Genomic DNA, 12,872 nt, shown 5'->3' on the forward strand with positions numbered 1-12,872 from the left:
CAAGAGTCAAGATGGCTGGAGATGGGACAAGGCGCAGTGGATGACCAGGACGTCTTCTGTGTCTTGTCCTGCTCTTCGCGTTCTAAAATGCTTGCAAAGACTGCCTTCTTGACCGTGGAACCTTCCATTGGTCTCGTCTGAATCCGCCGGAGTCTGTTTTCACATGTTGGGATAGACATCTCCCTATCTCATCGAGGGTTGAGACCCGTCGGCTATGCTCCCCTGGTTTAGCCGGCTTGTGGAAGCCATTGCCTTGGGTGTGGCCGCTGTCACATGCAAACAGCTACGGGGAGCCAAGGTGAGAGCTGAGTGCCAGTTGGAGACAAAGTGTGGACAAACCGCCCTGAAAGGACGTGACATGTTCCCCCACCAGAGGTACTACACCTCCCTGACACCCCATACATGCCCATACACATCACTATAAGAAGGATATGGAAGCATTGGAGAGAGTGCAGAGGAGATTTAGCAGGACGCTGCCTGGTTTGGAGGATAGGTCTTATGAGGAAAGGTTGAGGGAGCTGGTGCTTTTCCTTTCAGAGCGGAGGAGGGTGAGATGCGACTTAATAGAGGTTTATAAGATGATGGGGGGAATAGATAGAATGGACATGCAGCGACGATTTCCTCGGGTGGATGTAGCTATTACTAGGGGACATAACTTTAAGGTTCATGATGGGAGTTATAGGTGGGATGTCCGAGGTAGATTCTTTACTCAGAGTGTGGTTGGGGTGTGGAATGCACTGCCTGCTGCTATAATGGAGTCAGACACTTTAGGAACTTTCAAGTAGTTATTGGATAGGCACATGGAGCACACCAGAATGATAGGGAGTGGGATAGCTTGATCTTGGGTTTGGACATAGTTCGGCACAATATCGAGGGCCGAAGGGCTGTACTGTGCTGTACTTTTCTATGTTTCTAAGATCCAGGCGATTTCCTGCTCACTTCTTGTCAGCCGGTAGTACACAATGGCTGAGGATGCAAAAGGTGCAAAGAAATTTAACGAAACATTTTCTCATCTTCCCCAAGGTTTCTGTAATTCAGTAGTACATTAGTGGCTGAATATCCCATGCACTATTTCATCTACCAAAACCAGATCAACTGCAAAACTTACCAGGATGCTACTGACAAGCAGCACTTCAAAGATGGTGGGACTTAGATTAAACACCAAGGCGCTCAGCACAAAGCTGATACCCCAATTTAACATGACCTTGCTTTCTGCGCGATAACATTTTATGGACCCCAACCATCGTGTAATAACGGGACTGCACTGTACTGCAGTTTGATTACATAGTGTTACAAATTGCAAGAAATTCTTTTGAAGATAAGTTACAGGCAGCGTAAGAGGGTTGTCAGCCTCACAGCTAATGCAAAGGAAAACAAACATCTTGATTCTTGCCTTGAGAGAGAAGAGCTAGTGAGAAGTACCACATAAGCTAGAGCTCTTCAACCTCAGGAGTTATCAAAAAGGAAGGAGTCACCAGATAGAAAAGTTAAACCCAAAACAAATGTTGTCAATATGCCAGAACATGCAGACAATTCTTGCAAAGGGCAAGTTTAAATGGTTTGTAAGAAGGACAGTGTAATAATCACGGGTGATTTTAATCTTCAGAGAGCTCAGATGAATCAAATTGGCAAAAGTAGCCTTGAGGATGAGCTCACAGAGTATATTCAGGAATTTCTTAGAATAGCATGTTCTGGACCAAGCTAAAAACAGCCTATTTTAGATCTGCCAATGTGTAATGAGACAGGAATAATTAATTATCTCATTGTAGAGATTTGTCTGGGCAAGAATGATCATAGCATGATAGAATTTCGTATTCAGTTTGAAGATGAGAAACTCAAGTTTGAAATTCATATCTTAAATTCAATGAAGACAAAGTTGGTTAAAGTAGACTGGGAAAATAAATTAAGAGATAAGATGGTAGATAAGCAGTGGCAGACATGTAAGGCAAGAATTCATGACTCTCAACATATATTCTATTGTGAAAGAAACTCTCTATGGCTAGATCTAGATTCCCTCATGAGGGGAAACATCCTTCCAGTTTCTTGCTTTTAATCTTTACCACAGAACCTTACATGTTTGAATAAGACTAACTTTTATTCTTCTTTTGTTCCTCTCAATCTTTCCTCATAAGCCAACCTCTTCAGTCCAGAAATTAATCTCGTGAACCTTCTTCGAACTCTCTTCAATGCAACTATAGCCCTTCTTAAATAAGCAGACTAAAATTGTATGAAACACTCCCTGTGCAGTCTAACCAATGTCCTGTATAGTTTAGAAAAACGTTTATACTTTCATATAGGCATTTCTCTTGCAATAAAGACAATGTTACAGGATTGAGGAACTGGAATGAGCTGTAAAGAATAATGACTGAAACCATGTGCTGTACACATTTTAAAAATTGAAATAGCAAGTAATACAGACCCTGTCTGTCACATGGAGAAAATTATGTGAAGATGCCCTGGCATTGGATTGGGGTGGGCACAGTAAGAAGTCTCACCACACCAGGTTGAAGTCCAACAGGTTTATTCGGAATCACGAGCCGATGAAGGAGCAGTGCTCCGAAACATGTGATTCCAAATAAATCTGTTGGACTTTAACCTAGTGTTGTGAGACTTCTTACATAGGAAAAAGACAAGTTAATAGTTTAGATTTGCTCCAGAAACAAGCAAATTAAAAGAGGACCCGAGACAGGCAGCCAGCAACAGCTAGAAGAGCAGGCAAGAGGCGTTGTCTGTAGCTCAGTATGAAGAAGGTCTCAGTCTTGTAGAGTTTGAAAGTAAGTATTTATTGCTTCTTGGCCTTTTGGCTAAGATTGAGCATCAGATCAAGCCTAAATTGTCAGCTTGGATCTAGTTTGTCTTTTTTGTGAGGAGCATGATTTGGATTCAACTAGATTTTGAATTTGGGTTTTGGAGCAACCAAGGAATGGGTAGAGCATACAAACCTAAGAATATACCAGCAGATAAGGTCAGAGGTTGTGAAAATTATAGTGAGAATTAAAAGCACTTTCTCTGAATGCATGCACCATTTGCAACAAGGTAGATGAATTGAATTCACAAATTGAAGTAAACAGATATGATCTAATTATGTTATGGAGACATAGCTCAAGAAGAACGTAGCCAGAAGCTGAATATTCAAGGGTATTCAACATTTAGGAAGGATAGGCAAATTAAAAAAGGTGAGAATTGTTAATAACAGAGGATGAGATGAGTCTATTAGCGAGTGGAAATCTTAGATTACAAGGACAAGATGTAAAATCAGTTTGGATGGACCGAAGAAACAGCAAATGCTGGTAGTTGTTTACACGCCACCAAGCAGTAGTGGTAGACCACAGTAGAAATCAGGAAATTAGAGGTGTGCGTAACAAGTTTAGTACAGTAATCATGGGAAACCTGAATCTACATATAGACTGGGTAAACCTGGTTAGCACTAATGCTGTGGAGGAAGGAATTCCATTAAATGGTTATCAAGCAGAATATGTTGAAGAACCAGTTTGAGATCATAGTGTTTAGGATCTTGTATTGTGATGAGGAAGGGCTACTAATCTCATTGTAAAGGAGCCTTGAAGGAATAGTGACCGTAACATGATAGAATTTTACATCAAGTTTGTAAGTGATGCAGTTCAATCCAAAACTAGGATCATTAATCTAAATAAAAGAAACAAAACAATTGAGAGACAAGTTGGCTATGGTAGTTTGAAAAACTACACTAAAAGATATGATGGCAGCCAGGCAATGGCTAGCATTTGAAGTATTAATATATGGTTTACAACAAATATACATGTACAAAAATCAAAAGGTAGGAAGAGTGATCTAACATTGGCTAAGAAGTTAAGAATTGTATTAGTTCAAAGAAAGAGGCCGATGAAGTTGCCAAAAATAAGCTGAGGATGAGTTCAGCGGAGAACCAATGACAAAATAGAATACGAAAATGAACTAGCAAGAAATGTAAAACTTTCTGTAAAAGCTTCAATGTGTATGTAAAAAGGAAAAGATTAGCAAAGACACGTGTGGACCTATTACAGGCAGAGACTGGAGAATTTATAATGGGGAATAAGGAAATGGCAGAAAAGTTAACAAATACTTTTTGTTGTTCTTTAGGGTGCAGTATAAAATGAACCTGCCTGAAATATTAAAGAATCAAGAGACTAGTGAAATTGAAGACCCAAAGGAATTAGTTAGTATTGGTTAAAATGCACAGGAGAAATTAATGGGACTGAAAGTTGGTAAATCCCCAAGAACTGATGATCCATATCCCAGGCGTTGGCACTGGTCAATATCTTCCAAAATTCTAGATTCTGGAACAGATCCTGCAGATTGGAGAGCAGCAAATGTAACCCTTTAAGAGGAGAGAAAACAGGGAACTAGGCCGGTTAGCCTGACATCTTTTGTAGGGTAAATGCTAATGCAAAGAACGTGATAATGGAACTCTTTGAAAATATTGGCAAGATTGGGTACAGTCAATATAGATTTATGAAAGGGAAACCATGCTTAACAAGCACGGAGTTTTTTGAGGATGTAACAAGTAGAATAACGGAGAACAAGTGGATAGAATGTATTTGAATTTTCAGAATGTCGTTGATAAGGTTTCACACAAGGGGCTAGGAAGCAAAATTTTAGAGCACATGAGATTGTAACATATTGACATGGATTGAGGATCCAATTTATGGACAGCACGGTGGCACAATGATTAGCATGCTGACTCAAAGCGCCAGGAATCAGTGTTAATTCCAGACTTGGGCCACTATCTGTATGGAGTTTGCACATTCTCCATGTCTGCATGGGTTTCCTCCAGTGCTCTGCTTTTCTCCCACAATGCAACGATGTGCAAGGTTAAGTTGATTGGCTGTGCTAAATTGACCTTACTGTCGGGGGATTAGCAGCGTAAATAAGCGGGATTATAGGAATTGGGCCTGGATGGGATTGTGGTCAGCGCAGACTCGATGGGCCAAATGGGCTCCTTCTGTACTGTATGGACTCCATGGACTGGTTAACCTACAGAAAACAGAAGTAAACAGGTCATTCTCAATGTTGGCAGCTGAGAATAATGAGCTACTAAGTGTCAGTATATATAGGCCCCAGCAATTCATGATTTCATATCAATCATTTGGATGTGGGAACAAAATATAATATTTCAAGTTTGCCAAAGACACAAAACTTGGGTGGGAATGAGTTGTGAGGAGGATGCAAAACAAGTTCCAAGGGATTTAGGCAGGGGAAGCGAATGGGCAAGAACATGGCATGTGGAATATGTGGTAAATGTGAACTTATCCACTTTGGTAGGAAAAACAAATGCAGATAATTTCTTAGAGACTGAAAGCATTAATATTCAAAGGACTTGTCCTGGTTTGCAAGTCACTAAAAATTAACATGCAGGTGCAACAAGCAATTAGAAAGGCAAACATTATATTGGCCTTTATTGCAAGATGATGAGTACACACAGAGCATAGCTGCAGTTCTGGAACTGAAATAAGATTTTCATGTGTGTAGTTTTGATCTCCTTACTCAAGGAAGCATAATGATCATAGAGTGCAACAAAGGTTTACCAGACTGCTTCCTGGCAGGATTGTCTTGATGAGACTGTGCCTGTATTCTCTATTACAAGAATGAGGAGTTCTCAGTGAGACATAAAAGTCCTACAGGGCAGATGCAGGAAGTATGTTTCCCCTGGCTAGTGAGTCTAGACAATGATGTAGAAATGCTGGCGTTGGACTGTGGTAAACACAGTAAGAAATCTCGCAATACCAGGTTAAAGTCCAACAGGTTTATTTGCTAGCAAATGCCACTAGCTTTCAGGGCTCTGCCCCTTCATCAGGTGAGTGAGGAGTTCTGATCACAAACAGGGCATATAAAGGCACACACTCAGTTTACAGAATACTGATTAGAATGCAAGTCTTTACAGCTAATCAAGTCTTAAAGGTGCAGACAATGTGAGTGGAAATAGCATTAAGCATAGGTTAAAGAGATGTGTATTGTCTCCAGACAGGACAGTAAGTGAGATTTTGCAAGCCCAGGCAAGTCATGGGGCTTGCAACATCTCATTATTATGTCCAGACAGGACAATGAGAACCAGATGACAGTCTCAATATAAGAGATAAGCCACTGGTCCAAGATGAGGGATTTTGTCATTCAGAGGGAGGTGAATATTTGAAATTCTCAGAGGGCTGTGGAATTTTATATATTGAACATACTCAGAGATTAACAGATTTCTAGTCATTAAAGATGTCAAGAGATATGGTGATAGTGCAGAAAAATGGCAAGGGTAAAAGGTGGAACAGGTTTGAGGAGCTGAATAGCCCATTCCTGCTCCTATTTCCTAAACAACGAACTATGTTTTGCTGCTGAGTTTGACAAACAATGTATTATTTTTATTAATCAGTACCAAAAACCCCATATTTGGCATATTGCTCATTATATTTAAACCATGATGATGCACTGAATTTGTGGAAGAGTTAAGCACTTGTACTTCTAAACTTTTCTACTTCTACAAAAAAAAGCACTATGAAGCAAGGCTAGTGATTTATACAAAACAAGCTAACTTTTTTTCAAATACACTTTATTTACAACCCGCACAGACATAAATGGTAATGAAAATTTCAAATATTGAATAATCGCATCATTCATTTTGAGCAGTTCAATACGTAACACTGCCAATTCGTACTCTTCATCCTGATGAGCTCAAACAAGGGGGAGCAGCAGTGGTGCTTGATGTACTGCTTAATGTGACATTAGGCATTACAATACCTAGATCAACACTCTAGAAATGATCTCCTGAATAGTTAGGTTAGAATGGTTAACATTGTTTCACTCTCCTTTACGTATGCAATTTCTTATCCTATGTTCTGATGGCTCTACATCTTTCTTGTCCAAAATAGAGTTCAAGCATCATTTCTTAAAATTAACATTTGCTATTGTCTTTCAAAATAAAAATTTACATGTGAGCCATTTAAAATATTTGCAGCCCAACAGAATAAATAAGTTTATTGGATCTCACTGTTAGAGTTGGCAATGCTCGTGAATACTTGATTACTCACATTTTGGACTGTTTGGAAAGGTGGATCTCCACTATTGGTGTTTGCTAGGCAACAAGTGACCATGGCAAGGGTCAATATATACCATATTTCTGCATTTTAAAAACAGCACAGGAAAAGTTTATGGGGTCAAACATTAAAGAAATCAGTCATGTGTTTATTGTCTTTTGAATTTGAATCTCCAGGTTTCTATTAAACATGCTTTGCTTTCCAAGTTTCTTAATCTTCCAGGTCCAAGTCATCTAACTCTTCATCTAGCTCATCCAGATCTTCTCCAGTGAAGAGATTTTCATCTACAGGGACACCATCAACATGACCATCTTCTAATTCTCCATCCAGTTTACCATCTTCAATATCATTAGTAATTCCTCCTGAAGCCTCATCTAATTTATTTTCTATAACAAAAGAAACAATTCATCACACAATTCACAAGTGTACCTTTGCAAGGTCAAAACTAACAGTCAATTTTCTGGTCATCTCCACGAAGATAGACCATTTAGTAAATTAAGAGTTAAAATGACCAAAGTGACTTTTTGGGGGTGGGTGGGGGAGAGAATAGGGATGGTTGTCTGAGAAGAACAAGCAGTATGTGCACTATTACAATATAGTACTGCAATACAGATAAGCAGCTTGATTTATGTTGCAAAGTAGAACAGCATGGACTGCAGTGATTCAAAGCAGCTCACTACCACCTTCTCAAAAGGTAATTGGGGATGAGAATAAATGCTAGCCTAACCAGCAATGGCCATATCCCATAAATGAATAAAAACGTTCCATTTGTATATTTTCTATTAATACTAATTAAATTTGCAGAAATGCACCATATCTAATGTGATTTCAGACATTCCCAGTTTTATGACTTGCTTCTCAATAAAACAAAATTATTCAACTGTTAAGACTTGCTTTCAAAACAGAAAAATAAAACAGCTGCAAATATACCAAGGGGGAAAAAAATTAAGTTAATTCAATCCAATTAGCCAACATTTTATAGCAAGAACAGGGAACACAAAGCTGCCATTCATTTTCTTCCTGGTCCTCTGTTTAAAACTGGGCACTGCTGCAGTTATATTAAGAATTGCAGACAGTTATGATATGTAATAAGGTATTAATCGTTTCAGGTGACAAACTGAGGTGCGGAAAGATGGTTTGTGTAGCAGTGGGTTAAACTATTGTCCTCTCACATTAAGGACCACGCTATGTCCCCAATAATAACAGCTTCTAGTGTTCTTTAAAAGTGACTAAAAAAATCGAAATGAGTTTCGGCAGACAACAAATTTCAAACTGGCACAACATTAAATTGTCCATGGATCAGTAAAAATTTGGCAGATTTTTTTCCCCGATAGTGGATCACAATTTATTTAGTTATTGTTGCCAATCATTTAAATGAAGACATATTCATTAAATTGTAAATCACGAAACTTTATGGAGCTGAGTTTACAAAACATCAGAGTTGCTGACGTGGCAAGAGAAAATTTAACCCAGATGACTAAGCAAAAGCAATGTTAAATTAGCTTCCAGCCATTTTTATACCATTACCTTGGTACGATTCCACTACACTTACAAAGGTGATCAAGACTAAGAGGGATGACTGACTACACTGAACTACCTGTGGTTTTTGGTACAGTTGACCATGGCAGTTTCTCTTTGTCTTCTGCATTTCTCAATCCATCTTGCCCGAATGTACAGCAATGGTTTCTCATGCTGCAGTGTTACAATCATCTCGAAGTCCAAATATTAACCTAGATTCTTTTCCTCATCTACAAACTACTCTTTTGTGAATCTCACCCGCTGACAAAGAAGCAGTTTCCTTGTGTACTGAGGATAACTAAGTTCTATCCCTCAATTTCTTTCTTCTGTGACAAATCTCTGTGTTGTTAGATTGCCCGATATCAGCATATGAACAAGTTAACATTAATTTCAAGTTAACATTTGGAAGACTGACAGCTGAATTGCAAACTTGCATCTTATTATTAAGATGGTTTACTTCCACTTGAACATTGCCCATTTGCTGCCTCTATGACAGCTGATTGCTGAAGTTCAATTTTTTCATCTTGAGACTCACTTCAAGTTTTCTCCTGACTGGAATCCTATCATAAGGTCCAATCAAATCCAAACCTCTGCTTCCTTGTTCTGTCCCACACGCCTATTTCTTCCATCCTTGCTAACTACAACGACCACCATCACACAAATTTAAAATACTCCGCATCTCTTTAAATTTGCCCACAATCTTACCTTATTGCATTATCAAAAACTCCTACAACTGCATTTCTCTTCCCAGCACCCTTCATTTCTGGGAGTTGATCATGTTGTACAATGTGTTTTCCCTTCCTCACCACTGATGACAATGCTCTCCTACTTTCATAAACCTCTTTCAACTTATTTTTCAGTGAACTCTTCTTGCTCTATGAGTTGCAGCCATTCTTTAGTCTTTTTCTTTTCGCCTCATCCTCCCCATCCTGACTCAGCATCTGAAAGCAACTTTGCATGCTCTCTGCACCAGAAGTGATACAATCAAACTGCTTATTGTGGACTTTTGTGTGACTGCAATTTGCTTACTGTACAAGATGGCTGGTAACCAGAGGGCTGAGAAACTGGAGGTGATGGGCAATGCAAGCATGGGACTATCTACTGTCATATTCTGCACCAGCTTTTCCAATTTAAATTTGCTTTAAATAATCCACTAAGCACATTTGGTAGAGTGGATCAGTCTGATCTCATGTATCATTTAATTAAAATCACTTATACAGAGGACACCCGGGCTAATGTCTGGATACTTTCCAATGGTTTACACTTCTCTATAATTTACATGCAATTAGGAAACCAAATGCTACAAATGTTTTACTACATTTTTTTGAGCACATAAGCTTTAAAATTCAATTTTTACAGAGATCTGGGGAAAAAAGTGGCAGAGTGAGACATGATAAAGAATAATGAATGGCCTCCTTTTGTGTAACCATTCTGGGATTCTAGCTTTATTTATGCATACTTGTTTACAATCAAAGCATTCTGAGTCCAGCCAAAAGCAAGTACATTAATTACCTCAGCGTACTATGCAACACTAAAGAGAGGTTTAATGTATATTGCAAAAATGAATCTGAATGCAGGCAAATGGCAAAGCCACTGTTTCCTGGAGAAAACAGTTAGAATAATTCTGGCATTTGATATTTAAATTTCAGAAACTAAAATGTAATTCGGGAATAAGTACAACCATTTCTCCCAAACTAGAAGACAACCAGCAACATTAAAAGTGATGGATGAGGAACAATTTTCTTTTTGGCTGTCCATCTTAAATGTGGACGATCTGTATTTAAATACCAGTTCTTGTCAACTGACATGAGCGTATGCTACAGAATTCCATTTAAAAATCATAAGCACATTTTAAAAAAAAAATCAGTCTAGGATTTTGTCACAGGAGATTTAATAGTATTCACTGGCAAATCAAAATGCTGAATTAAAATTCCTCCCTCATTCCAGAACTTGAGCTAGTGAACCTTGCGACTTGATTTTCATCCCATTTTTGGCTTCTATTCGCTCAATGTGTTAATAAAAGTACTATGGAACTTCACTCACCATCTGCATCATTGGACATTTCTTTGGGTAACCTTGCAGAATGTGTCGCACCCAACCGTTCAGTTCCAGTAGACACTGTAATGCCAGTATTATTTATCTCTATTGGCACAAGCCGGGAAATGTCAATGTCATTGACTTGTGTTGCTTCTTCAACCTAAAACAAAGACAGTTAGTTAAAAAACTATAATAAAAGCAAAATAGCAGTGGCCATTTTGTGCAATTGGAGTTACCTCTTCGCCTTGTTCTTGGGGATACTGTGTTTCATCTGCTTCTTCGTCATCAGCACTAATTAAATCAGGTCTAAATTCAAAGACTTCACGACCACTCACCTAAATATGAAAAATAATAATCAATCACTTTTGAACTAATTATAAAAAGCACTATTTCAGTAAACAATAGAAAGAACAAGTTTACATACACCAAAAGCTTTGCCAGCGTTGAAATCTGCTTTCCTCTTTTCCAGTTCTTGTAGAGCCTTTTCCGTTTTCTCATGTCTCTTCCTTTTTTTCCATTCCAAGAAAGTTTCTAGGGTGATTCTGGTTACATCTGGTCCCAGGGCTGCTCTCTTAAAATTTAAATACAATATAATAATTGACACTTTTGCAAGCAAGAGATACAGTCCAACTTTGTTATATGGCTAAGGATTCAAGGTAATTCAAATGACGTATTTGTACAAGACTTTATAATACTGAAGAAATTGCAATTTGGTATACCCAGAGGATTTTTTTAATATCTAGTGTCACCATGTGGTTAGAATGTGCATTGCAATTTCGAATGAACAAAATTAATTCAGATTAAACTGCCCATTAGTCTTACGATTTGTATTTTATCCTACAATTTTATATTACAAGAATTATTGAGTTTAATTAAATGAAGAGCAACCTAGTTAGTTTGATTCAATGAAATTTTCACCGGATATATGCCCCAAATTAAATTGGAATCTTAAAAGCACAGGAGTTTTTTGTTCATGGGATATTGACATGACCTGCAAGCACATACTTATTGCCCATGCTAGCTACTTTGAGAATGAGATGTTGGGCTGCTGGAATCTTTGCGTTGATGATGCTGCTAGGATGGTCTTGAAAAGAAAATTTTGGAAATTTAATCTGGTGACATAACGAATGGTAATACATGTTCAAGTCAGAATACTCTGCGACTGGAGCTTGGAGTTGGCTGTGTCCCATGATACTACTGTTGCTAATATTTCAAGTGAAGGTTTAGGGAGATGCTGTAAAAGTAGCCCTGGAGAGTTGCTGCAGTACATACTGAACATAGTACATGTGCAGTTTTACTGCTCCAGCAGGATTGCACAGAGTCTTCTGGCAGTAGTATAAAAAAATTGCCCCAGATACTGTCAGGCTTACTGAGTGTTGTTCTGGCTGCATGAATGCCATCACTCTCCGAACTTAAGCTCTGGTCAGAGTCTGAGGGGCCAGGGGAGTCAGCCACTCATACCTCACTAGGCAGCCTATGTTCTACTTACGTAGACACTCTAATGAAATGCCTGGCTAATGGAGACTCCCGAGAAGTTAATGTGGAACAATCAACAATGCTGGCATCATTGATAGTTCTTTTAAACTCTCTAGCACTGCTCTATTTCACTATATTCTGCAGCCTCTCCTTTCCTTCTCCTCTATGTACTCAATTAACTTTTCCTTGCATCCGAGTGAAATAACAAATCAAAAAAATCTGAGTTCAGAAAACCTGAATGCAGGAATCATTACCAAATAGTTCACTACTAATCTTATAATGAAATGAAGATTACTGACAAGCAGTTGAAGATGACTGGACCAAGAACACTAACCTGACAAACTGCAATGTGACAACATGGCCAAATACAAGTAAGTAAACTAAGAGGAAGTTGAATTAAATTTATGAACCCCCGCCTCTTTCCCCTCCAATGGATGACTGGAAGGGCCAGTAAAATCTTGTAACAAACTAAAAGCAACTTTGACTCAACAACCAGGCTTGTTCTCAGGCAGATTTCAGAACAGTTCACATGACCCCTTCACTCTTGTCATTTTTTCTTAAATTGAAGATATGGCTCAGTGTTTCAGCAACTAAGTGTTATAGTTGTAACAAAATCCCCACTTCTAGACTAGCACATTGCTTCTCATACAGGATGGAGAGTCCTAGATTCTGTGCAAATATGCCAGGAATATGAAAGGATAAGGCTTTCATATGCCAGACTTATCTGGCAGAACATTATTCGGTCTTGGTTCAAAATTTAAAATATGGTTTTTATCAGAATAGGAGCACTTTAAAAGGGGCTCC

General features: G+C 38.5%; 1 protein-coding gene across 1 annotated transcript in view; it reads right to left on the reverse strand.

Moving 5' to 3' along the window:
- Window positions 1-5,828: 5,828 nt before the first annotated feature.
- zc3h15 (zinc finger CCCH-type containing 15) overlaps window positions 5,829-12,872 on the reverse strand; it is a 33,594-nt gene continuing 26,550 nt past the window's right edge. Inside the window, exons 7-10 of the mRNA XM_080198856.1 lie at window positions 11,017-11,163; window positions 10,829-10,927; window positions 10,599-10,752; window positions 5,829-7,423 (exon numbers count right to left, since the gene is read on the reverse strand). Of these exons, the coding sequence (XP_080054982.1) occupies window positions 7,248-7,423; window positions 10,599-10,752; window positions 10,829-10,927; window positions 11,017-11,163 (576 nt within the window). The 3' untranslated portion in view covers window positions 5,829-7,247. The remainder of the gene's footprint in view (window positions 7,424-10,598; window positions 10,753-10,828; window positions 10,928-11,016; window positions 11,164-12,872) is intronic.

This window comes from Carcharhinus amblyrhynchos, chromosome 11 (genome assembly GCF_965287045.1).
Source record: "Carcharhinus amblyrhynchos chromosome 11, sCarAmb.v2.hapA, whole genome shotgun sequence".
Lineage (NCBI taxonomy): Eukaryota > Metazoa > Chordata > Chondrichthyes > Carcharhiniformes > Carcharhinidae > Carcharhinus > Carcharhinus amblyrhynchos.